At 46.9% G+C, this 23,527-nt stretch overlaps 1 protein-coding gene and 1 long non-coding RNA gene across 2 annotated transcripts; both read right to left on the reverse strand.

Annotated features, from left to right (window-relative positions):
- Positions 1-7,696: 7,696 nt before the first annotated feature.
- LOC135806762 (uncharacterized) lies at positions 7,697-9,421 on the reverse strand. Its single transcript, XM_065320986.1, has one exon. It carries the CDS (start codon positions 9,419-9,421, stop codon positions 7,697-7,699), a length of 1,725 nt encoding a protein of 574 aa, XP_065177058.1.
- Positions 9,422-12,757: 3,336 nt separating this feature from the next.
- Positions 12,758-16,005, reverse strand: LOC135809728 (uncharacterized). The gene is made up of 2 exons (XR_010552232.1): positions 14,749-16,005; positions 12,758-13,993 (listed from the first exon to the last, which is right to left on the reverse strand). It is a non-coding gene; the product is annotated as an uncharacterized LOC135809728 (long non-coding RNA).
- Between the last annotated feature and the right edge of the window lie 7,522 nt (positions 16,006-23,527).

Raw genomic sequence — 23,527 nt, forward strand, 5'->3', positions numbered from 1 at the left:
ATGGTGTTGAGCACTGTCAGCACGCTGGGTACACCCTCCGCCATGGTGTTGAGCACTGTCAGCACACTGGGTACACCCTCCGTCATGGTGTTGAGCACTGTCAGCACACTGGGTACACCCTCCGCCATGGTGTTGAGCACAGTCAGCACACTGGGTACACCCTCCGGTAAGTAATATACATGTACATGTACACAAAGGTCAAAAAGAATGGTTCAACCAATTATTATATACATACGTTGTAACGCTGCGGCACACTGTGGTGTCCACATTCAACAGCCGCGGGTATTCAGAGGATGCGGCGGTGATAGTGGTAGCGCGCACAACGTATGTATTATATAATTGGTTGAACCATTCTTTTTGACCTTTGTGGTTACGCTCCGCCCTTGTGGTGTTGAGCACTGTTGAAACCTGGGTATACCCACTTATTATTATTATTATTAAATTTTTGATAGGGCAATCCCCACAGGCCTAAGGCCTTTTGACAGGGTACCCTAAAAAATGAAGAACAGAATTACGGAAGGTATGCAAGGAAGAACTTGAGCGGACCTCCGCTGGGAGGGCATTCCAGCGGTCAGAGCCAAGGAAAGTGACAGAAAATAAACCATAGCGACGTTTGGCTGTCGGAAGAGCAAGGCAAGAGGACACTTGAGAGCAGGTGCGAGAACTAGTGCAGGTAGAATTAGAGCGGAGACAGAAACAGTTAGCAACAAAGACACTAGCCAGATCATGAAGCGCACGGTACGTTAGAACGTACAACTTGAATTGGTACCTGACAGACAAGGGAATGATAATGGTAGCGGGCAAGAACAAGGGAGACATCAGATAGGCGGGGCATGCAAAATACAATACGCAGCGCTCTATTGCTAAGTCGGACAACACGGTCATGGAGGGAGGCAGAAAGGCAGTGAGCAAAGGAATTAGACCCATACTCAAGTATGGACTGAATGGAACAGATGTAGAAAGCCCTCTTAGCATCGATCGTTAAAATGGTCTCGGACCTTTCTAAACATTCCTAACTTACAGCCTATTTTACGTTCTAATTGTGCAATGTGAACTCCAAAGGAGAGATGTTCGTCAAGAACTATACCGAGGTATTTCACGTGTGCACTAGGGGTGATGGTGACATCTTCAATCTGAACGTTGACATCGGGGTCAAGAGGTTTCGACTTTGGCCTGAACACAACAAGCTGGGTTTTCGAGGAGTTCAACATTATGTACATGTACATGTACATGCGTTCCTGACAGTATATTTTTCAAGAGTACGTGTACCGTACTATCTCTAATATAAGCACGGTCCTTTATTTTTTCAATGTACCTCCGCCCCGTGCTATTAATGGAGACGTTCCTTTATTGGAGACTGTTCCATTATTATTTCAACCTCATTTCAGAGGCATGTTGCCATGCCAAATTCATGTATGACACACACATTTCAGGGTTTTTTCGCCGGTACAGATAATGAATTTTCACAGTGTTCTTATAATGGAGACTGAGCACTTTATTTTTTGAATGTCGCCCCAAGGTGTTCTATTATTGGAGACGTGCTATTATTGGAGACTGTGCTTATATTAGAGATAATACGGTATCTACATTGTAAAGGTTCCTTTGTAATCATACAGTACATGCACCTGATCATCATACAGTACATGCACCTGATCATCATACAGTACATGCACCTGATCATCATACAGTACATGCACCTGATCATCATACAGTACATGCACCTGATCATCATACAGTACATGCACCTGATCATCATACAGTACATGCACCTGATCATCATACAGTACATGCACCTGATCATCATACAGTACATGCACCTGATCATCATACAGTACATGCACCTGATCATCATACAGTACATGCACCTGATCATCATACAGTACATGCACCTGATCATCATACAGTACATGCACCTGATCATCATACAGTACATGCACCTGATCATCATACAGTACATGCACCTGATCATCATACAGTACATGCACCTGATCATCATACAGTACATGCACCTGATCATCATACAGTACATGCACCTGATCATCATACAGTACATGCACCTGATCATCATACAGTACATGCACCTGATCATCATACAGTACATGCACCTGATCATCATACAGTACATGCACCTGATCATCATACAGTACATGCACCTGATCATCATACAGTACATGCACCTGATCATCATACAGTACATGCACCTGATCATCATACAGTACATGCACCTGATCATCATACAGTACATGCACCTGATCATCATACAGTACATGCACCTGATCATCATACAGTACATGCACCTGATCATCATACAGTACATGCACCTGATCATCATACAGTACATGCACCTGATCATCATACAGTACATGCACCTGATCATCATACAGTACATGCACCTGATCATCATACAGTACATGCACCTGATCATCATACAGTACATGCACCTGATCATCATACAGTACATGCACCTGATCATCATACAGTACATGCACCTGATCATCATACAGTACATGCACCTGATCATCATACAGTACATGCACCTGATCATCATACAGTACATGCACCTGATCATCATACAGTACATGCACCTGATCATCATACAGTACATGCACCTGATCATCATACAGTACATGCACCTGATCATCATACAGTACATGCACCTGATCATCATACAGTACATGCACCTGATCATCATACAGTACATGCACCTGATCATCATACAGTACATGCACCTGATCATCATACAGTACATGCACCTGATCATCATACAGTACATGCACCTGATCATCATACAGTACATGCACCTGATCATCATACAGTACATGCACCTGATCATCATACAGTACATGCACCTGATCATCATACAGTACATGCACCTGATCATCATACAGTACATGCACCTGATCATCATACAGTACATGCACCTGATCATCATACAGTACATGCACCTGATCATCATACAGTACATGCACCTGATCATCATACAGTACATGCACCTGATCATCATACAGTACATGCACCTGATCATCATACAGTACATGCACCTGATCATCATACAGTACATGCACCTGATCATCATACAGTACATGCACCTGATCATCATACAGTACATGCACCTGATCATCATACAGTACATGCACCTGATCATCATACAGTACATGCACCTGATCATCATACAGTACATGCACCTGATCATCATACAGTACATGCACCTGATCATCATACAGTACATGCACCTGATCATCATACAGTACATGCACCTGATCATCATACAGTACATGCACCTGATCATCATACAGTACATGCACCTGATCATCATACAGTACATGCACCTGATCATCATACAGTACATGCACCTGATCATCATACAGTACATGCACCTGATCATCATACAGTACATGCACCTGATCATCATACAGTACATGCACCTGATCATCATACAGTACATGCACCTGATCATCATACAGTACATGCACCTGATCATCATACAGTACATGCACCTGATCATCATACAGTACATGCACCTGATCATCATACAGTACATGCACCTGATCATCATACAGTACATGCACCTGATCATCATACAGTACATGCACCTGATCATCATACAGTACATGCACCTGATCATCATACAGTACATGCACCTGATCATCATACAGTACATGCACCTGATCATCATACAGTACATGCACCTGATCATCATACAGTACATGCACCTGATCATCATACAGTACATGCACCTGATCATCATACAGTACATGCACCTGATCATCATACAGTACATGCACCTGATCATCATACAGTACATGCACCTGATCATCATACAGTACATGCACCTGATCATCATACAGTACATGCACCTGATCATCATACAGTACATGCACCTGATCATCATACAGTACATGCACCTGATCATCATACAGTACATGCACCTGATCATCATACAGTACATGCACCTGATCATCATACAGTACATGCACCTGATCATCATACAGTACATGCACCTGATCATCATACAGTACATGCACCTGATCATCATACAGTACATGCACCTGATCATCATACAGTACATGCACCTGATCATCATACAGTACATGCACCTGATCATCATACAGTACATGCACCTGATCATCATACAGTACATGCACCTGATCATCATACAGTACATGCACCTGATCATCATACAGTACATGCACCTGATCATCATACAGTACATGCACCTGATCATCATACAGTACATGCACCTGATCATCATACAGTACATGCACCTGATCATCATACAGTACATGCACCTGATCATCATACAGTACATGCACCTGATCATCATACAGTACATGCACCTGATCATCATACAGTACATGCACCTGATCATCATACAGTACATGTGAGCGGACAAGGTAGAAATGGAACGTTAGCTGCATGACATCATTTTGAGATACAGGCGTTTGAAGTTTGGCAAACTGTGGCATATTTTTTACCTGGGTTAGAGGGCTCTATTTGCATCAAGCGCTTGTGCCTCGCTCATCACAGGGCTTCAAGGTCCAGCACTGAAAATTTGAAGTGAATCCGTTATGGCTGAAGGAAGATATGGCAGCTAGTTGTGCGACGGGTGGCGTATTGACGGGCGAATTTGGAGGTGACGGCGATCAGCTGATAGCCTGCTGTCAGGTGCTGAGAGCTTCTTTGATTCTGAGCGCGTTTCTGAGTCAGGTAGTAGTCGAGAGCGTCTTCCATTACGCCGAAAACGACGTGCCGATCAGCGTTTTGTTTGCTGCTGGCTTCAGCGCGGTACAAAAAGACATAGGGAACAAATGAGATGGATCTTTCGGATGCAGGCGAACGTGGTGACAGCAGTGATGATGATAACACCAATGAAGGGGAACGTTCCTGTGGATGCTGAGTTGTACTGAATGTATACGCCGAACCGACTTCAGAGCTCTGAAGCACACAGGGCAGGAGCTGAAGAAACAATAGCGTCGTGCACCACAGGGGAACGTATACAGGGACTTAATAGCCCAGAACAACTAGCTAGCTGTTGCCCAATACATTGGATGGAAGTGGCAGACCTGCATCGTGCACTGTCTGGAAATGAGTGTTTTAAGAATTGAGATACACAGAATGGTCCAGGCTGGTGAACATGAGCTGAGTGGAAAGAAGTTAAATCGGGCCTCGGATTGCGGACTGATGCGTAACGTTACGTTAAGTACAGTTTCTCAAGTCTGTGGACTCGTCCTGCTTCGCCAATGGGCACCGTATTGGTGGTGCGTCTCCGGAATATCATTTCGATGCTGTGTGTTCAAGAGCTGTCTGTCTCCTGCCAAAATGTTACAAACTATATTACCAAGGTGCGCCGCTCAGTCGTCGGGAGCCTCAATGCATCAGAGCAGAGTCCGAGGTCGCCAACAGTATACGATGAGAGCGTGCACACATGGCTGAAGCAAAAACGCACTGGAATTACCATTTGTCCGCCAAATTCTTCTATTTTTGACATGTGTGTAGTGGTATTTGATGTGTGGATTGAGTACCAGCTTCAACAGTCCTATTATTTTGCCTTGCATCACGAGTTACTCTGGAGCTGATTTTTCGGCTCCGGCTGTTTCTAGTTATGTGGTTTTGTTGCTTGGTTCCACCTCAAACGAGTCCATGTGTGTGATCAGCTCATCTTTCACACTGGTATACACTTGTGGAGAAATATAGGCCAAGATAATGGTTTTTTTTCAGTGTTTAGGTTGTACTGAAGGGTGGACTGTTTAAATCATCCTGAAACAGACGTTAAAATACTGACCGGCATCTAGAAAATGGTGAATGTAAGGCACTTCCCACCATAGTATCAGCCTGAAACTTTGGGATCTGAAAATCAGATAGTTGTAGGTGACCTTCATGCAAAAAAACAGTTTTTGCCAGACTGCAGTTAACGTTCCATTTCTACCTTGTCCGCTCACACATGCACCTGATCATCATACAGTACATGCACCTGATCATCATACAGTACATGCACCTGATCATCATACAGTACATGCACCTGATCATCATACAGTACATGCACCTGATCATCATACAGTACATGCACCTGATCATCATACAGTACATGCACCTGATCATCATACAGTACATGCACCTGATCATCATACAGTACATGCACCTGATCATCATACAGTACATGCACCTGATCATCATACAGTACATGCACCTGATCATCATACAGTACATGCACCTGATCATCATACAGTACATGCACCTGATCATCATACAGTACATGCACCTGATCATCATACAGTACATGCACCTGATCATCATACAGTACATGCACCTGATCATCATACAGTACATGCACCTGATCATCATACAGTACATGCACCTGATCATCATACAGTACATGCACCTGATCATCATACAGTACATGCACCTGATCATCATACAGTACATGCACCTGATCATCATACAGTACATGCACCTGATCATCATACAGTACATGCACCTGATCATCATACAGTACATGCACCTGATCATCATACAGTACATGCACCTGATCATCATACAGTACATGCACCTGATCATCATACAGTACATGCACCTGATCATCATACAGTAGTAGTAGTAGTAGTAGTAGAATTTATTATTTTGATAGGGAAGGCCCTACAGACGTTGCCGTCTTGTTACAGGGAACCCTAAGTGCTCTTTACAGAGCGAAACAAAAACGGATAGATGCTCAACCTGACGACACGAGACAGGCAGAGAATTCCACCTATCAGCGCCAAGGAAAGAAATGGAGAACATGCCATATCTAGTGGTAGCAGCGGGCAAAGAAAGTGAAGAGAATGATTGCCCTCTAGTGCGCCTCTCGGTGCAAGTAGCAGCCGACTGGAGGGTGAACATTGAGGAAAGAAGAGGACTTGTAAGCTGATGAATACAGCGGAAAACAAAAATAAAAAGCCTCAAGTTGAGACGAGATTCGAGGGAGTATAACTTAGCGTGCCGCAAAACAAAGACAGTCGGGGTACGGCACATGCACCTGATCATCATACAGTACATGCACCTGATCATCATACAGTACATGCACCTGATCATCATACAGTACATGCACCTGATCATCATACAGTACATGCACCTGATCATCATACAGTACATGCACCTGATCATCATACAGTACATGCACCTGATCATCATACAGTACATGCACCTGATCATCATACAGTACATGCACCTGATCATCATACAGTACATGCACCTGATCATCATACAGTACATGCACCTGATCATCATACAGTACATGCACCTGATCATCATACAGTACATGCACCTGATCATCATACAGTACATGCACCTGATCATCATACAATCAATCATTGTAATCTGACTGTCCTTGGAACACCCGGAACATCCGCAAGGAAGTCATTCTCTTCACAACGCTGCACTGTTTGTTGGGTGCTACATGTAGTAGTAGTACTAGTAGTACCTCTTTTCTGTTCTAGTCTCAGTGACTGGCAAGGCTAGCTCGCTGTCTCTGGTCTGGATCTCTGGCATCAGTACTGAGTCTGTAGTCCTGGCAGGCAGTGCTGGCACTAGCATACACTACACTTGCACTGACTATCAATATGCCGGACTCTGGTGATTGGAGTCTCCGAGTTGAGGGCGGAGTTGTCGCCTGCGTGTGCCATACTGTACAATGACAATGTAATTATGTCCTATACTGTGATCATCACCGCACATGGTGTACATCTACAGCCTGTAGATGTACACCATGTGCAGGGTGCTGCGCCTGCACTGCTGGCCGTTCCACTGAATCTACGCGATAGTCGTTCCCCTGCTGCTGCTGTTTCTCCTCGCCATTCTCACCCTCTTGTCCCTGCTCTCTGTCATCCGCAGGCTCGCGACCTTGATCCTGTTGCTGCTGCTGCTGTTGTTGTTGTTGTCGCAGTTGCTGCATACGCTGGACTGGCTGCTGTTGCTTACCACCGGGGCGCTGCTGGCGTGGAATCGGCTGTGGCTGGCGTGGAAGCTGCCCGCGCCGCTCCGCACCACTCTTCATCATGACGCGCCCCGGCTGTGGCCTCCTGCGCTGCATTCGCATTTCGCCGTCGTCTTCCTCGTCAACGCCATTGCCAGGCATACGCCGCACACCACCGAAACTCTGACCAGCTGCTTGTCTGCCAGGATTCTGGAATTGGCCAGGTCGGTCGTCCCCCTCCTGCACATTCTGCACTGGGGCATTAAACCTTTGTCCCTGTGGCACACGCCGCTCCGCACCACTCTTCATCATGACGCGCCCCGGCTGTGGCCTCCTGCGCTGCATTCGCATTTCGCCGTCGTCTTCCTCGTCAACGCCATTGCCAGGCATACGCCGCACACCACCGAAACTCTGACCAGCTGCTTGTCTGCCAGGATTCTGGAATTGGCCAGGTCGGTCGTCCCCCTCCTGCACATTCTGCACTGGGGCATTAAACCTTTGTCCCTGTGGCACACGCCGCTCCGCACCACTCTTCATCATGACGCGCCCCGGCTGTGGCCTCCTGCGCTGCATTCGCATTTCGCCGTCGTCTTCCTCGTCAACGCCATTGCCAGGCATACGCCGCACACCACCGAAACTCTGACCAGCTGCTTGTCTGCCAGGATTCTGGAATTGGCCAGGTCGGTCGTCCCCCTCCTGCACATTCTGCACTGGGGCATTAAACCTTTGTCCCTGTGGCACACGCCGCTCCGCACCACTCTTCATCATGACGCGCCCCGGCTGTGGCCTCCTGCGCTGCATTCGCATTTCGCCGTCGTCTTCCTCGTCAACGCCATTGCCAGGCATACGCCGCACACCACCGAAACTCTGACCAGCTGCTTGTCTGCCAGGATTCTGGAATTGGCCAGGTCGGTCGTCCCCCTCCTGCACATTCTGCACTGGGGCATTAAACCTTTGTCCCTGTGGCACACGCCGCTCCGCACCACTCTTCATCATGACGCGCCCCGGCTGTGGCCTCCTGCGCTGCATTCGCATTTCGCCGTCGTCTTCCTCGTCAACGCCATTGCCAGGCATACGCCGCACACCACCGAAACTCTGACCAGCTGCTTGTCTGCCAGGATTCTGGAATTGGCCAGGTCGGTCGTCCCCCTCCTGCACATTCTGCACTGGGGCATTAAACCTTTGTCCCTGTGGCACACCTGCAGCTCTATTCATCCCCATAGGATTGGCGTTTCTCAGCCCAGGTGCACGTCGTTGTGCAGGAAATTGCCCATTATTACCCCCGACAAATCGCCGTGGGTTGCCTGCTGCTCCGGCATTGTGATTTATTCCCATGGCGCCTCGTTGCTGACCATGTCGCACCTGCTGTCGTACACCAGCCTGGTTGTCTGGCTCTTCGTCATCAGCAAACACAGAGCATGAGAGAACAGTTAGGGTGATGACCACACAAAGGCTAAAATGACTTGATTTGCCCATCGTCGCGACCCAGGAGCGGACGAAGCCTCCGAATTAAAATCTCACAGTGAAGCGAGCATTGGGAACAATGCACAAATCTTTCATTGAACAAGGAGCGCGTCCGATAACCACACGAAAGGACGCTGTCCAAATTCCTGCCATGTGCCCACTGCACTGACTGTTCAGGTACAACTAGCTGTAGGTGCAAGGTACTAGGTGTAGATCTTGGTTTCTTGCATCCAGTGCATGCATATGACTCTGTTCCAGATTTTGCGTGTTTGTATGTACAGGTTCCTGCACGAGTACGAGGCCAGTACCGCGGAATCCAGCCCGCGCCGCGATAGCGGCAAGGGCTGGATGAACAGCGGTACTGGCCGAGTATGAGTGACTGGAATGTGTTTCCCGTGTGCACCCAAGCCAAATAAAGAGATACATGACAGACACACCTGCATTGTGTTTTGTGATTGTTTTCTGGTACAGTTTTTTGTAGTAGTCCATAGTGCTTTTTTTCTCGCGCGGCCATTGACATTGTCGACTGGGCATCGGGCATTCTGGCTGTTCTGTTCCTACGGATTTTTCCCACTACACGTCTTGATCGGAAACCTCGGCAAATTGCGCGGATCCTGCAGGTTGCTGAGCATTGCGCGCTTTGGTTGAGGCTCATCCGGCTCGTCCAAGATCTCCTTCGCGAGCGACTCCGCAATAAAAGTTTCAGTCTCTTCCTCAACTTTTCGGAGGAGCTCATTCGCATCGCCAATATCGTTCAACAAAGGGGCTTCTTTTCTCCCAGTTCCAGATCAAATGTTGGAGCGCCATGATGACAGTTGTGGTTGCAAACAGTCGCTCTTCTGCTTTAGTTATTTTATTAGTAACCAATGAAACTTGAAAGACCTTGAAGTAGAGTCAGTCCAGTGGCTACTGCCCGGCGACGGCCAGTTGAATCCGTTCCTGCCCGTCGTCAAGTGACGACGGGCAGTGGAATGCGAAGGACTAAAGGGACCGTCACTTAATTTTTGCCGACTACCCGCCAAAAAAATCTTTTCGTTTCACGTGTCACTGACACGTACGTCCGCGGAGTCCGCGGACCGCGAGCGCGTACGACTGGCGCTACCTTTCACGTCAAGCAATCTGTTCACGCCACATGGCTGGATAGCGCGTTGAAGACTTGCAAATTAATTTTTACAAGTCCAGGCGCTAGCCTAGGCAATGCCCAGGCGCTTGACTTTATTTTCGGAGAAACACTACTCATTGTAGTAAAAAGTAACAATGCGATATCATCAAGGAAGGATCGCTACCCTAATGCGAAGGAAAGGCCTTGCGCGGCCGCTCTACGAAGTGTTGAAGAGAGACTCAAAGTTAGTTGGTGGACGAACAACTCGCTGGTGCCGGAAAACTTGGCCTCCGACGATGGTGTTTGGTGAATCATCAAGCATGATGTCTTGTAGCAGTGTTCACCGAGGAAGGAGAACGCTCTAGCCGCTGCTGTTGTCCGTTTCATCCACGTTGGGCGTTAGCTGCACCGCGCCTATTGTATTCCATTGTATTCCATGGACACACGTTAGCATTCAGAGCGATTGTGGAGCCACAATTTACTTCACACAGCGTTGTATTGTCCACGAGCGCAAACTTCATTATCAGCAGTAACTGTTACTCTTCATCCTACATGTAGACTTGGAGTATACACGGCCTTGTCACGACAGCGACAGCTCTACAGAGTGTTCAAGTGAGAAACATTAATTTCAATTGTTGGTGGACGAATAAATGGCTGGTTCTGAAAAACGCGACATGCACCGATGGTGTTTGGTGGATCATCAAACAGGGTGACCAGCAGTGTTCACCGAGGAAGGAGAATGCACTCGCCACCACACCGATTCATCCAAGTGGGCGTTAGCTGCGCTGCGCCTACTGTGTTTTAGTATTCCATGGACGCACACTAGCGTTCTCAGCGATTGTGGAGCCACAACATATCTTCATGCGGCGTTGCACTGTCCAAGAGCAGAAACGTCAGCAGTGACCCATCATCATACATGTAGATTTGGAGTATACACACCATGCGCCAATGGGCCTTGGCACAACAGCGGCAGCTCTACGGAGTGTTCAAGTGAGAAACATTTGTTTCGACTTTTGGTGGACGAACAAATCGTCGGTGCCAAAAAACGTGGCCTGCGCCGATGGTGTTGGAACCATCGAGAGCTCCGGAAGCAGCAGCTGAGCCAGATCAGCCAGTCTTGCCAACTCTCAGTTGACGGACTCCGTGCTGCAGCTAGCAGCACTGGCACCAGCCGGAAATATTTTTCCGCCGATACCCGTTACTTCCAGTTCTGTCAAGGGCATGCCTGGAATCCATTGCCAGGTGATGACTTTTTAACGCTACCCCCCTCTTGAATCATAGTATAGTGGACTCTGTAATGAACAGATTATGAAACTCCCTGCAGATTTACTACGGTCATCTCTGGTGACTGGTCTTGGGGCACCGTGGAAGCTGTGACTGGTTGCCAAGTGTAGTTTTGTGACTGATCATGGGGCATTTGTGACTACTTCGAAGCACAGCCCTGATTGATCACAGAGTCTTACTGTTGTGAATATTTATATCGATTGAGAAGTCAAGCAGCCACGTGGCGCTGGCCTTGCAGCTGTGATTATGCATACGGTACATATTCACATGACTCTATTGTATCCTGGACACTGCTGGTCCATTGTTGCAGTGTCTAAGTGAACTGCAGAACCTATTCCGTGATGAAACACCTACTCTTGAAAGACTGAATGTTTGAGCTAATAGTCTTTTACTTCACTCTCATGCTGCTCATAACCATACGCCAGAAGACCCTAAGTTAGTTCTAAGATTTTGTGGACCATGTGACCATGTGGTACTTTCACTCTACAGCCAAGTCAACCCACTTCGTCAACACACAGGGTTTTCCTCAGACACAAGCGAATGGTTTACTCCACTCTGGAGAAGAACACAGTCTGCTCTCTCGAACACCAACCGCAGATAACTACGGAATGTAGGAAGTGCAACAACTGCTAGAATATTGAACTGTCGTCCACACAAAACAAATAAAGACAACTGAAAACCAAAACACATGCAACTGCCAACATGCATGTAACAGCAACTGCAAGCCAGAACTACAGACTCCACGCAGGGAGGAACAGGGGAAACAGAGGTAACGCTTCCGACTCCGAGAGCTTCGAATAGCAGCGGACAACACAATACATCAACCTTGCGTGTCACCTTGCGCGCAAACGAACACCTATGGATGCACAGTGCAGCACAGACTCAGTGCATGCACGGTATAATAACTGGAGTACAATTAAACCCACAACGGTCACCTTGCACCCTATGCAGTAAGTTACAGAGGCGGTGCCAACAAAATAGCAGGGTTCGTGTATCATGCACACTCCAATGGCACAGCAGAAAATGTTCTCACCAATAGCCACTGCTAGCTGTTTTGTCATCTTGCTGTGCCAAATGATGCTGTATAGACGCGCCAAGCAGAAATGGACTGCTTATGAGCGTGAACAGGCTGGATGGGGTGACTGATGGACTGTCGGAGTTGGCGAACCACAGAAATCGTGTCGCATCTCTGTATGCTGGGTTGGCACTAATTTGTAAAATGGCCTTCTCAGTATCGCAGGTCATGACGATTGGTGGCAGGCAAAATCGTAGAACAATGATGAATTGCCTAATGGCTACGTCGTTGTTAGTAAGATTGCCTGAATCCTGGATGTCAACGCAGTCTAGGTCTCACAGATCTGGGATGGTGCAGGAGTCGGAAGTTGCATCAGTTAGAGAAACGATAGCTGGCATGGCTGCTCATCGGCGTAGCTGAGTGCTTGGAGTGACGTGTTCGGCCAGTCACCACAAAACCGACTGTGGTAGGCAGAAACTGTAGTCCTGGCGGAAGTCCTCTGGTGCTCCCCGTCATAAACTCCCAGACGAAATCTGCACCGATCAAGACGACTGATCTTACGGTCAATGGCGATACTGGTTGATGCTGCACTAGCTGCTGTTGCGCTAGATGCTGGTACCTCGTCAGCCACAGGCTGATCAGCTACTATGTTGGTACTGCTGTCAGATTTCTGTTGAGATTCAGGGCAGATCGTGACATGATGGTGACTCTGATTGGTGACCCATGCGAGAACACACATTACACTTGCGGGTGGCCTTGCACTGAGTTGACCGGTGCCCTGTGCGCAAACACACAAAGCAACGCTTCTGTTCAATCAGTTATTCTTTCCGCTGTGCTACTGTTGTGTATTTCGCGCAGCTCTTGTCCAGGTGAGATCCGCCGCAGAATGCACACCCTCTCATACTGCTGGCATTCCAGTTAACATCAGACCGCTTCCTTCTGGTGAACTTGCATGCGCCTGTCACCAGTGCACCTGCAGAATAGTGAGTGACATCTTCTGCTGTAGTACCGCCTGTGTTTGTGCGGCGCAGAAAGGAGTCTTGCATGATAACATAACGCTTCAGTGCTGTTCTGAAGTCATTCAGTTTCCATTGTGTCCCTGCATCTGAAAAGCCTCGCGATTCGTCCAGTTGAATCAGCGTTCGGCATGATCCGTATCTTGGTCACAGCACCGTGTGACGATCTGGTGACATCAGACGGATATAATACACAAGAGACAATTGTGATATTTCTACGTTGTGTTTACTTCAGATACATAATCTAAATAAAAGGGGGGTTGTCAACCGACAACCGCTCTATTTAGTTGCTTTTCACTCTTTAGATGAAAATTCTTTTATTAATTATGTCGAAAAATTATGCGGTTGTCAGTTGACAACCACCCTTTAATTTACACTGCAGTTGCGTGATGTCCACCACTCTCTGTACATAATCTAAGAGTACTAAAACAGCCACTGACTTCCAACTACCAAGGGAAAGCAAGCCCAAGCGCAGGAGAACCGTGCGCGCGCGCGGGTACGTGACATATAATATCGTAGTAGAGCTGGCAGGCAAGGCATGATCAGGGGTTCAGGCCCTGCCTGTAAACGCTCTGATTGGCTCAAACCCTGGCAACAATCACGTGACATGTCTGAAAGTACAAGTAGTTGCGATTTATGCTGAAGTTCAAACTGACGGAACACGTGCAGCGCTACACCATGAACCGTGTGGAAACAAAAATAAGTAGAGGATACACGGGATAACAGACATGAACTCAGGGTCAAACTGATAACTGTGAAACGTGAATGCATGCAGTATATGGAGACAAAACAAAGTCGCAGAATTCAGTACGTAACAAGTACTACACACTAACCTCGTACATAAGAATGTCGCGACACCATTTGAATTAGCTCCTACACCCCACTTATGTTTCAGTCAGTAAGAGTACACATGCGTACTTACGTTGACTCTATTTTATCTGACTTGCCCAACACCATCGTTGTGAGCCTTCGGCACTTGGGAATACACAGGACAGATAAAATAGCAGCAAGAGCATCTCCCCGCTCTGTGAACACAGCTCAGACGCCATGCTTCATGATTGTGTGCCCATGGAATACAAGGACACAATAGACTTGGTGCTGCTAACGAAATGGATGAACGGTCGACGGCCTGAGTGTTCTCCTTCCTCGATCAACACTGACAGTCACCACATACCATGCTTGATGTTTCAAGCACCATCGGCGCAGGCCACGTTTTTCGGCACCGACGATTTGTTCGTCCACCAAAAGTCGAAACAAATGTTTCTCACTTGAACACTCCGTAGAGCTGCCGCTGTTGTGCCGAGGCCCATTGGCGCATGGTGTGTATACTCCAAATCTACATGTATGATGATGGGTCACTGCTGACGTTTCTGCTCTTGGACAGTGCAACGCCGCATGAAGATATGTTGTGGCTCCACAATCGCTGAGAACGCTAGTGTGCGTCCATGGAATACTAAAACACAATAGGCGCGGCGCAGCTAACGCCCACTTGGATGAATCGGAGTGGTGGCGAGTGCATTCTCCTTCCTCGGTGAACACTGCTGGTCACCCTGTTTGATGATCCACCAAACACCATCGGTGCAGGCCGCGTTTTTTCGGAACCAGCCATTTATTCGTCCACCAACAATAGAAATTAATGTTTCTCACTTGAACACTCTGCATGATCTGTAGAGCTGTCGCTGTCGTGACAAGGCCGTGTATACTCCAAGTCTACATGTAGGATGAAGAGTAACAGGTACTGCTGATAATTAAGTTTGCGCTCGTGGACAATACAACGCTGTGTGAAGTAAATTGTGGCTCCACAATCGCTCTGAATGCTAATGTGCGTCCATGGAATACTAAAACACAATAGGCGCGGTGCAGCTAACGCCCAACGTGGATGAAACGGACAACAGCAGCGACTAGTCTAGAGCGTTCTCCTTCCTCGGTGAACACTGCTACAAGACATTATGCTTGATGATTCACCAAACACCATCGTTGGGGGCCAAGTTTTCCGGCGCCAGCGAGTTGTTCGTCCACCAACTAAATTTGATGAGTCTTTCTTCAACACTTCGTAGAGCAGCCGCGCAAGGCCTTTCCTTCGCGTTAGGGTAGCGATCCTTCCTAGATGATATCGCTATTCATTGTTACTTTTTACTACAATGAGTAGTGTTTCTCCGAAAATAAAGTCAGCTGCCTGGGCATTGATTAGGCAGTACTGCCTAGGCCTAGCGCCTGGACTTGGAAAAAAATTGATTTTGCAAGTCTTCAATCATGTTTCCATGTACGCGCTATCCAGCCATGGCGTGAACAGATTGCTTGACGTGAAAGGTAGCGCCAGTACGAGTCGTAGACTATACGCGCTCGCGGTCCGCGGACGTGTCAGTGACACGTGAAACGAAAAGATTTTTTTGGCGGGTAGTCGGCAAAAATTAAGTGACGGTCCCTTTAGTCCTTCGCCAGTGGAATCCGTTCCTGCCCGTCGTCACTTGACGACGGGCAGTGGAATCCGTTCCTGCCCGTCGTCACTTGACGACGGGCAGTGGAATCCGTTCTTGCCCGTCGTCACTTGACGACGGGCAGTGGATCCAGTTCCATCAGGGTAGGACTAAAGGGACAAGCTTATCTATTTTTGCAGATTTTCTTTCATAAAAAATAAACGTCACAGGCTGCTCTTCGGAGGTGTCCGCGTCCCAGCGGTCCGGGCAAGCGACCGCATCTCAGTGGGACACTTGTCCGTGGCCTTTGTACTGGAATCTGTGGGAGAGCCTTTCCAGGGACTACACACCTGGGTACCGGGTATGGACAAATCCCCGGTGTTGCGCCTTTGTTGTTCCTTTCCTTTTTGTTTTTGCTGAGAAAGAAACGTTGCTGCATGAAAAGCTTTCTGTTCACGCCAGCGCCTTTGTCATTTGCTCTAGTAACATTGCTGGCTGATAATGGTCATTGCTCGTGATGCCAATGGTGAAGAGAAGCTGGGTTTCTTGCCATTTGAAACTTCCTGATTCTGAAAATGTAGCTTGAACTAAGAGCTCCAAGTATCAAGTTTAGTTTTTCGTTGTGCCAGACCTATTGCTAGAAGCTGCAGAGATGAGGAGCAAGGGCCTAGCCTAGGGAGGCGTTGGATTAATGCCAATAATGGTGTTTATGGCCCTGAACTTAGACGCCAGCAGTTTTCACTTGTCAGGAGGACAGCCAAGTTGGAGCAGGCAGATGACAGATTATTTTGAGCATTTATAGCAGATCGTCTCAGCACCTCCTGCCACTGTGCGCTCTCCCAGAATTGCATGCAGAAGTTACATGCCTGTCACAGTGTGCAATGGACAACGCGCTTGCATTGCTTATGGATGCAAGCGGATGGAGTGTAGACCAGATGAGAGAAAGTGATCCGGATATTCAACTAGCTTGGACTGCCATGATTAATTGGCCAAGTGCCTGGACCATCTGAACATTGCTCCGAACCAATCCACAGAAACAGTACCCACACAGGAAGCCAAATGATAAACCCATTCATCAGCTATCGAACCTTTCATCAAAATGTAATGCAGTGCATGCCTACTACTACTCAAACGAGATCAACGGATGCTACATCAACAGATACAACGTGGAGGCTCAGTATTTTCAAGAACACAGTGCAGTCTAGGCAACTAGAACAACGGGTCTTGCACCTAAGATCCCTGATTTGCTTGCCGTATTTAGGTCCTTGCTATTCTCCGAGGGTTATGTACCACAGTATGAGATATATGAGGGATCCCGGCAGCATGATAGATCCATCGGTACGTGAAATTCTCCTGGACATTTGTGTGTGGTTATAGTGGTACAGGACATGTGATGTACGCCTCTTTGGTCGCTCACACATGATCCATTGCCAGCATTGGTTACACTTTACCCACCTACTCTACTGTAAAAAGTAGAGACTCTCGCTTGCCATTAATTTATCCGATAGTTTGACTCTCTAGAGTATCCCTACTACATGTACATGTATTATATGATAATTTATATTACCAATGCTCCAGACAGCAAGCTGTTTTACAATTATCCTTCTACGTGACATTGTATATCTTCTTGACACCATGACTTTCTTTGAAGGTCTTGTAGCTATGAAATGTTATTTGCTGCAGGTCATGTGTGTGTGTTTGTGTGTGTGCGTGTGTGCATGCGTGAATGTCCTACGCGTGGGTAACTATACAGTGATGTACGTGTTCTGTGCCACACAATTTCACTATCTGTACGACAGCACAGCGGCAGGCATAGCGAGAGAGAGAGAGAGTTTTAATAATATCTCAGATGTGACTTCTGCAGTACTACATGTACTTGTATGATCGAGCGTACGAGTGTGTGTGTGTGTGTGTGTGTATGGTCCCTGAGTCCCTGACCTAGTACCTCTCTCTCAGCGGACTGCTGTTGCTCGTCGTTCCATATTGTCGACCCCGCAAGGGGACACGTGACCGTAATGGCAGTGTTTACCAGGTACCAGGTGTATGTTTGGGTATGTGTGTGTGTGTGTGTGTGTGTGCAGAACAGCGGCCGGTACAGAGATAGAGACAGACAGACACAGAAAGACAGAGACAGAAACAGAGGGATGCGCATAAAGAGCGACAAATAGAGACACGGACTCAGAGAGAAAGAGACAAAGACAGACAGACAAAGACGAACAGACAGACGATCAGATCCAGAAAGACAGAGACAGAAAGAGAGGGACAAACATTTTAAGGAAAAACAGGAGAGACAGACAGACACACAGACTCAGGAGAAAAACAGACAGAGAGAGAGACATAGAAAGTCAGAGACAGAAACAGAGGGACACACAGGCATAATGAATGACAAAAGGAGAGACAGACACGAAGACTCAGAGACAGAGTCAGAGCCAGAGACAGAGGGTTCTTAGGGAGAGACAGGAGAAAAAAGAGAAAGAGAGAGGCAGATCAAGAAGAAGACACAGAGACAGAGAAAAAGAGACTGAGAGAGGGAGAGACAAGCAGAGACAGCCAAACAGACAGACCGAGACAGGGAAACAGTTGGAGAGTTACACAGACAGGCAGATAGAACGACCGAGACGAAGACTCAGAGAAACACATAGACACATACAGAAAGAGAGAGAGAGAGAGAGAGAGAGAGAGAGAGAGAGAGAAACATAGAGGCACACAGACAGGCAGACTGACAAAGACAGGCAGAAGGAGAAAGACAGACAGACGAGAAATAGACAGACGAAAGGCACACAGACAGGCAGACTCCCAAAGACAGGCAGAAGGAGAAAGACAGACAGACGAGAGATAGACAGACCGACAGATATATATATACAAGAGAGAGAGAGAGAGAGAGAGAGAGAGAGAGAGAGAGAGAGAGAGAGAGAGAGAGAGAGAGAGAGAGAGAGGAAGAGAGAGATTGATAGAATAGAGACAGACAGACGAAGAAACATGTTGAGACACACAGATACAAGAGATTTCGTTCCTTGTGTTTCTAATACTGAAGTACACAAGAGAGATTGGAAGCTGTGTCACAACCCCTGAGTTTTACATATTACTACGATCATCAGACAACTACTATAATATAAGTAGGTAGCAGCAGAAAAACATATAGTGAGGTGAACTCATAAAACAGTGAGCCGAAAAAAGCCGATTAAAAAGCCGATTCACAAACCAGGTAAAGACAGGAAGAGAGAGAGAGAGAGAGAGAGAGAGAGAGAGAGAGAGAGAGAGAGAGAGAGAGAAAGATATGTGCGCATATACCCTGCACCCATGCACGTGCATACACACAGAAGGGAGTTGATAGGTGGAAAATTAAATCTGGCTTTGGAAAATTTATTTTTCATTGCCATCAGGTTCGGCCTCATTTTCTCTGTGCTGCGCTGATGAGTTCACAAAGGACAGAGAGAGAGAGAGAGAGAGAGAGAGAGAGGAGAGAGAGAGAGAGAGAGAGAGAGAGAGAGAGAGAGAGAGAGAGAGACAGACATAGGCAGCTGTCTTGGCGATTATAATCCGATGTATTCCGTGTGGCGTAGACCAGGTGCGCATTGAGAATCATTTCACAAGGCCTCGCAATAATTATAATTATGGAATTGTGCAGTAATGTGGTGCAAGTCTTCATACGTTTCACTCAGGTCATGTCTGAGATCGGCATAAGAGAAAATCAGTGGGTGTACATCCACTTCACTTGCAGACTTGCGTGTTTCTCTTGCGACGGATGCACATGGTACTTAGCTTCTGTGTCAATTGGCCCATTCTGCGGGCGAGTGGTCACTGCCTGAGTTCAATGTCGGAAAAGGTAATTAGCTCTAGAGTGTAGTATAGAGAACATTATGCCAAATACGCGGTCATTAGGAGAGACTATACCAGCAACTTCCACTCATGTACTTGAATATCTAATCGGATCTGTATAGAAGACGCTGCTCAGTGGTATTAGAGTTGTGGTTGATCAACAGCGTATCTTTTAGGTACATGTAACATCCATTGGTCTTGTTTGAGTGACACTAGGCATGCAACCGGACAATGTTGGTGAACGGCTTCATTACTAAAGAACTTGATTGGTTTGCCATTTAGCTTCCTGTGTGGCGTGATATTGTTTCCGTGGACTGGTTTAGATTCTTGTCCATGTTTCCAGGAGTCTAGCAGCCCAAGCTATTTGAATAGCTGGATTATGTCTTCTTATCTGGTCTGCACTCCATCCGCTTGAATCCGTAAGCGGTGCAAACGCGTTGTCCCTTGCAAAATGTGACAGGCATGTGACTTCTGCATGCAATTCTGGAAGAGTGCACAGTGGCAGGACGAATATTCCCGTGAAGTAGCAACATGATCTGAGTATAATCGTAGGACATCAAGTCTTGACACTACTTGTGACATGATCAATTCTGCTAATGCTCTAGTGCAGACTAGCAGTAAGAGGCATTTTGTCAGATACTAGTAACCATGAAGCACTGAGACGATTCTCTTTGGCAAGCCACCCACTCTGCTATAAATGCTCAAAGTTAATAATCTGTCATCTGCCTGCTCCAACTTGGCTGTCCTCCTGACAAGTGAAAACCGCTGGCGTCGTCCGAGCCATAAACACCATTATTGGCATTAATCCAACGCCTCACTTGCTCCTCACCTCTGCAGGTCGCAACAATAGGTCTGGCTCATCGAAAAACTGAAATATTTGGAGCTCTTACAAGTAGCTCAAGCTACATTTTCAGAGTCAGGAAGTTGGAAATGGCAAGAAACCCAGCTTCCCGTCACCTTCTAAGTTGACATCACGAGCAATGACCATTATCAGCTAGCAATGTTTTACTAGGCGGGAACAGAAAGCTTTCCATCCAGCAACGTTTCTTTCTCAGCAAAAACAAAATAAAAAGGAAAGGAACAAAAAAGGAGCCCCGCGCGCCAGGGATTTGTCCATACCCGGTACCCGGTACCCAGGTGTGTAGTCCCTGGAAAGGCTCTCCCACAGATTCCAGTACAAAGGCCACGGACAAGTGTCCCACTGAGATGCGGTCGCTTGCCCGGACCGCTGGGACGCGGACACCTCCGAAGAGCAGCCTGTGACGTTTATTTTTTATGAAAGGAAATCCGCAAAAATAGATAAGCTTGTCCCTTGAGGGCCTGGTCAGACTGCGGCAAAATCGAAATAATCCTGGGATTATAATCCGAATCTCCATAGTAACTTGCCGCCAGAGCGGCAAAAGCGAGAGTTGACGCTCCAAAAAAAAAGCAAGAACGGACCACGCTTTTCCGCTCCAAACAGGATTTGACGCTGATACGCCATTGTCGCTGATAATCACTGATTTTTTCATCTCGATATCGAGGAGCTAATTGGCCGGGGACAACAACAAAACTCATAAGGATGGTTGCAAGGATTGCACTGAAGGTGTTGGCGATCCCAAGGTGAAGGAATTTGACGTCGTTCGTGGAGATTACCACTTGACGCTCGAAATGAAGTTTGAATTTTCATTCTCCCCACATGTGTAGTGTGATCGCGATTCAAATTCTGGACGCTGTTCTTTTTTCGTCAGGCAACCAAAAGTTGCCGCAGTCTGACCAGGCCCTTAGCCTTTCGCGTTCCGGGAAAGGAAATCCGCAAAAATAGATAAGCTTGTCCCTTTAAGCGGGATTCACAGAAGCTTTTTTGCGATGCGACACGCGATGCGACAGACGCGAAACAGGGAAAACCCCAAATCGCAGCCATGTCGCACCCCACGCAACTGCCGCAACCGGGCCATCGCAGGCCATCGCAGAAGTTGAGCTTGGCTCAACTTTTGCGATGCGATGCGATGCGACAAGCGATTTGGTGTACGATTTTGACCTTTTCTACAGCAAAGTTGTACAAAGGTGCAAGAGTTGCCTATAAATTTTTACAAGTTGTGTCAAACCGCGCCAATATCATGGTGACGTACCCAAATCAGCAAAACTTTGTCGCATCGCTGACTTCTTCTGTGAATGGTATTTCGCGAGTTCGCATCGCACGCATCCATCGCAGATCGCGTCGCATCGCGTGTCGCATCGCAAAAAAGCTTCTGTGAATCCCGCTTTAGCCTTTCGCGTTCCATCACCTTTGAGCAGGCAGGACCGCGCTTTCCAGCCCGCGCTGTTTGATCTGTCATTGGTCAACTCCAAGGCGACAATCACGTGACATACGGGAATGTACATGTACTGTATAAAAAATTAAAAACAATAATAAACATGAAAATGTGTGATGCATGCATGCATACATATCTACGTAACTCTACGTGTGCATCGTGCGTGCATAGACTACATACTGCACTGCCGTATTACATGTATACAGTCTGTAAACCATGGAAAACAAGTCTGTGTTGTAGCAAGAGTTATGTACGAGTACTCTTGGTTGTAGCTGTCATGACTTTGTCGCTGGTTTATTCAGCAGCGGATCAGACCCTCAAAAAGGCACAAGAACTGAACAGAGCTACAGAGTCAGTACAAGCTGTAGAGCCAGTACTATTACTAGTATTAGAGGGAGAAGGGAAATCAAAGAGAAGTACATGTAAGTTAGTTCGGGTGGAAAAGGAAAGGCAAGGACATAAAAAAGTCATTGAAAAGAGCGGTCGAGTACTACTACGGTTGACGAAGCATGCCTAGCGCCTACTGATGTGCGTATAACAATTATTAACAGATATAAACTTAACAATCCTAGACCTACTCAGTACTCTTGCTCGGACATAGTCTGCCTTGTGCAAGTGTAGCTGAAGTGAAGATGACAGTAACTATGAGTTGCATGCCTGAGCTGAGCTGCTATGCGTGAGCTGAGCGGCTCTACAACGCAAATGACTGTACTACCGGTATGACTTGTCTTCGTAGACCTAGCTAGCTACCGGTACGCGGTACCATCTACAAAAAAAATGGTGACACGTGTTTAATAGCAGTTTGTCAAAAACCTTCGTCTCAACCAGGGAGTAGTACAATACTGTACTACTCCCTGGTTTCAACTAACTTACTACACTCTCGTACGATCGTCTCGACATCTCAATCTAGTCTAGTAAGTATAACTATTAAGTTAGTTAGTCTGAATAGTCAGCTAAGTAATAGTTACTAACTAGCTAGTACTACTAGTACTGTAATCTGTATACTAACTGTTGTGTTAGTATTAATAATTAATTACTACATGTATTAGTCACTATTCCTATTACTTAGTACTAGTACAGTCATGACTGCACCGCACGGCAGGCTTGCAAGAGCGTGGAGTTCCACGTCGAAAGGAGACTGCATGCAATGATACATCGCCATTCGTGTGTT

Source organism: Sycon ciliatum, chromosome 1, assembly GCF_964019385.1.
Source record: "Sycon ciliatum chromosome 1, ocSycCili1.1, whole genome shotgun sequence".
Taxonomy (NCBI): domain Eukaryota; kingdom Metazoa; phylum Porifera; class Calcarea; order Leucosolenida; family Sycettidae; genus Sycon; species Sycon ciliatum.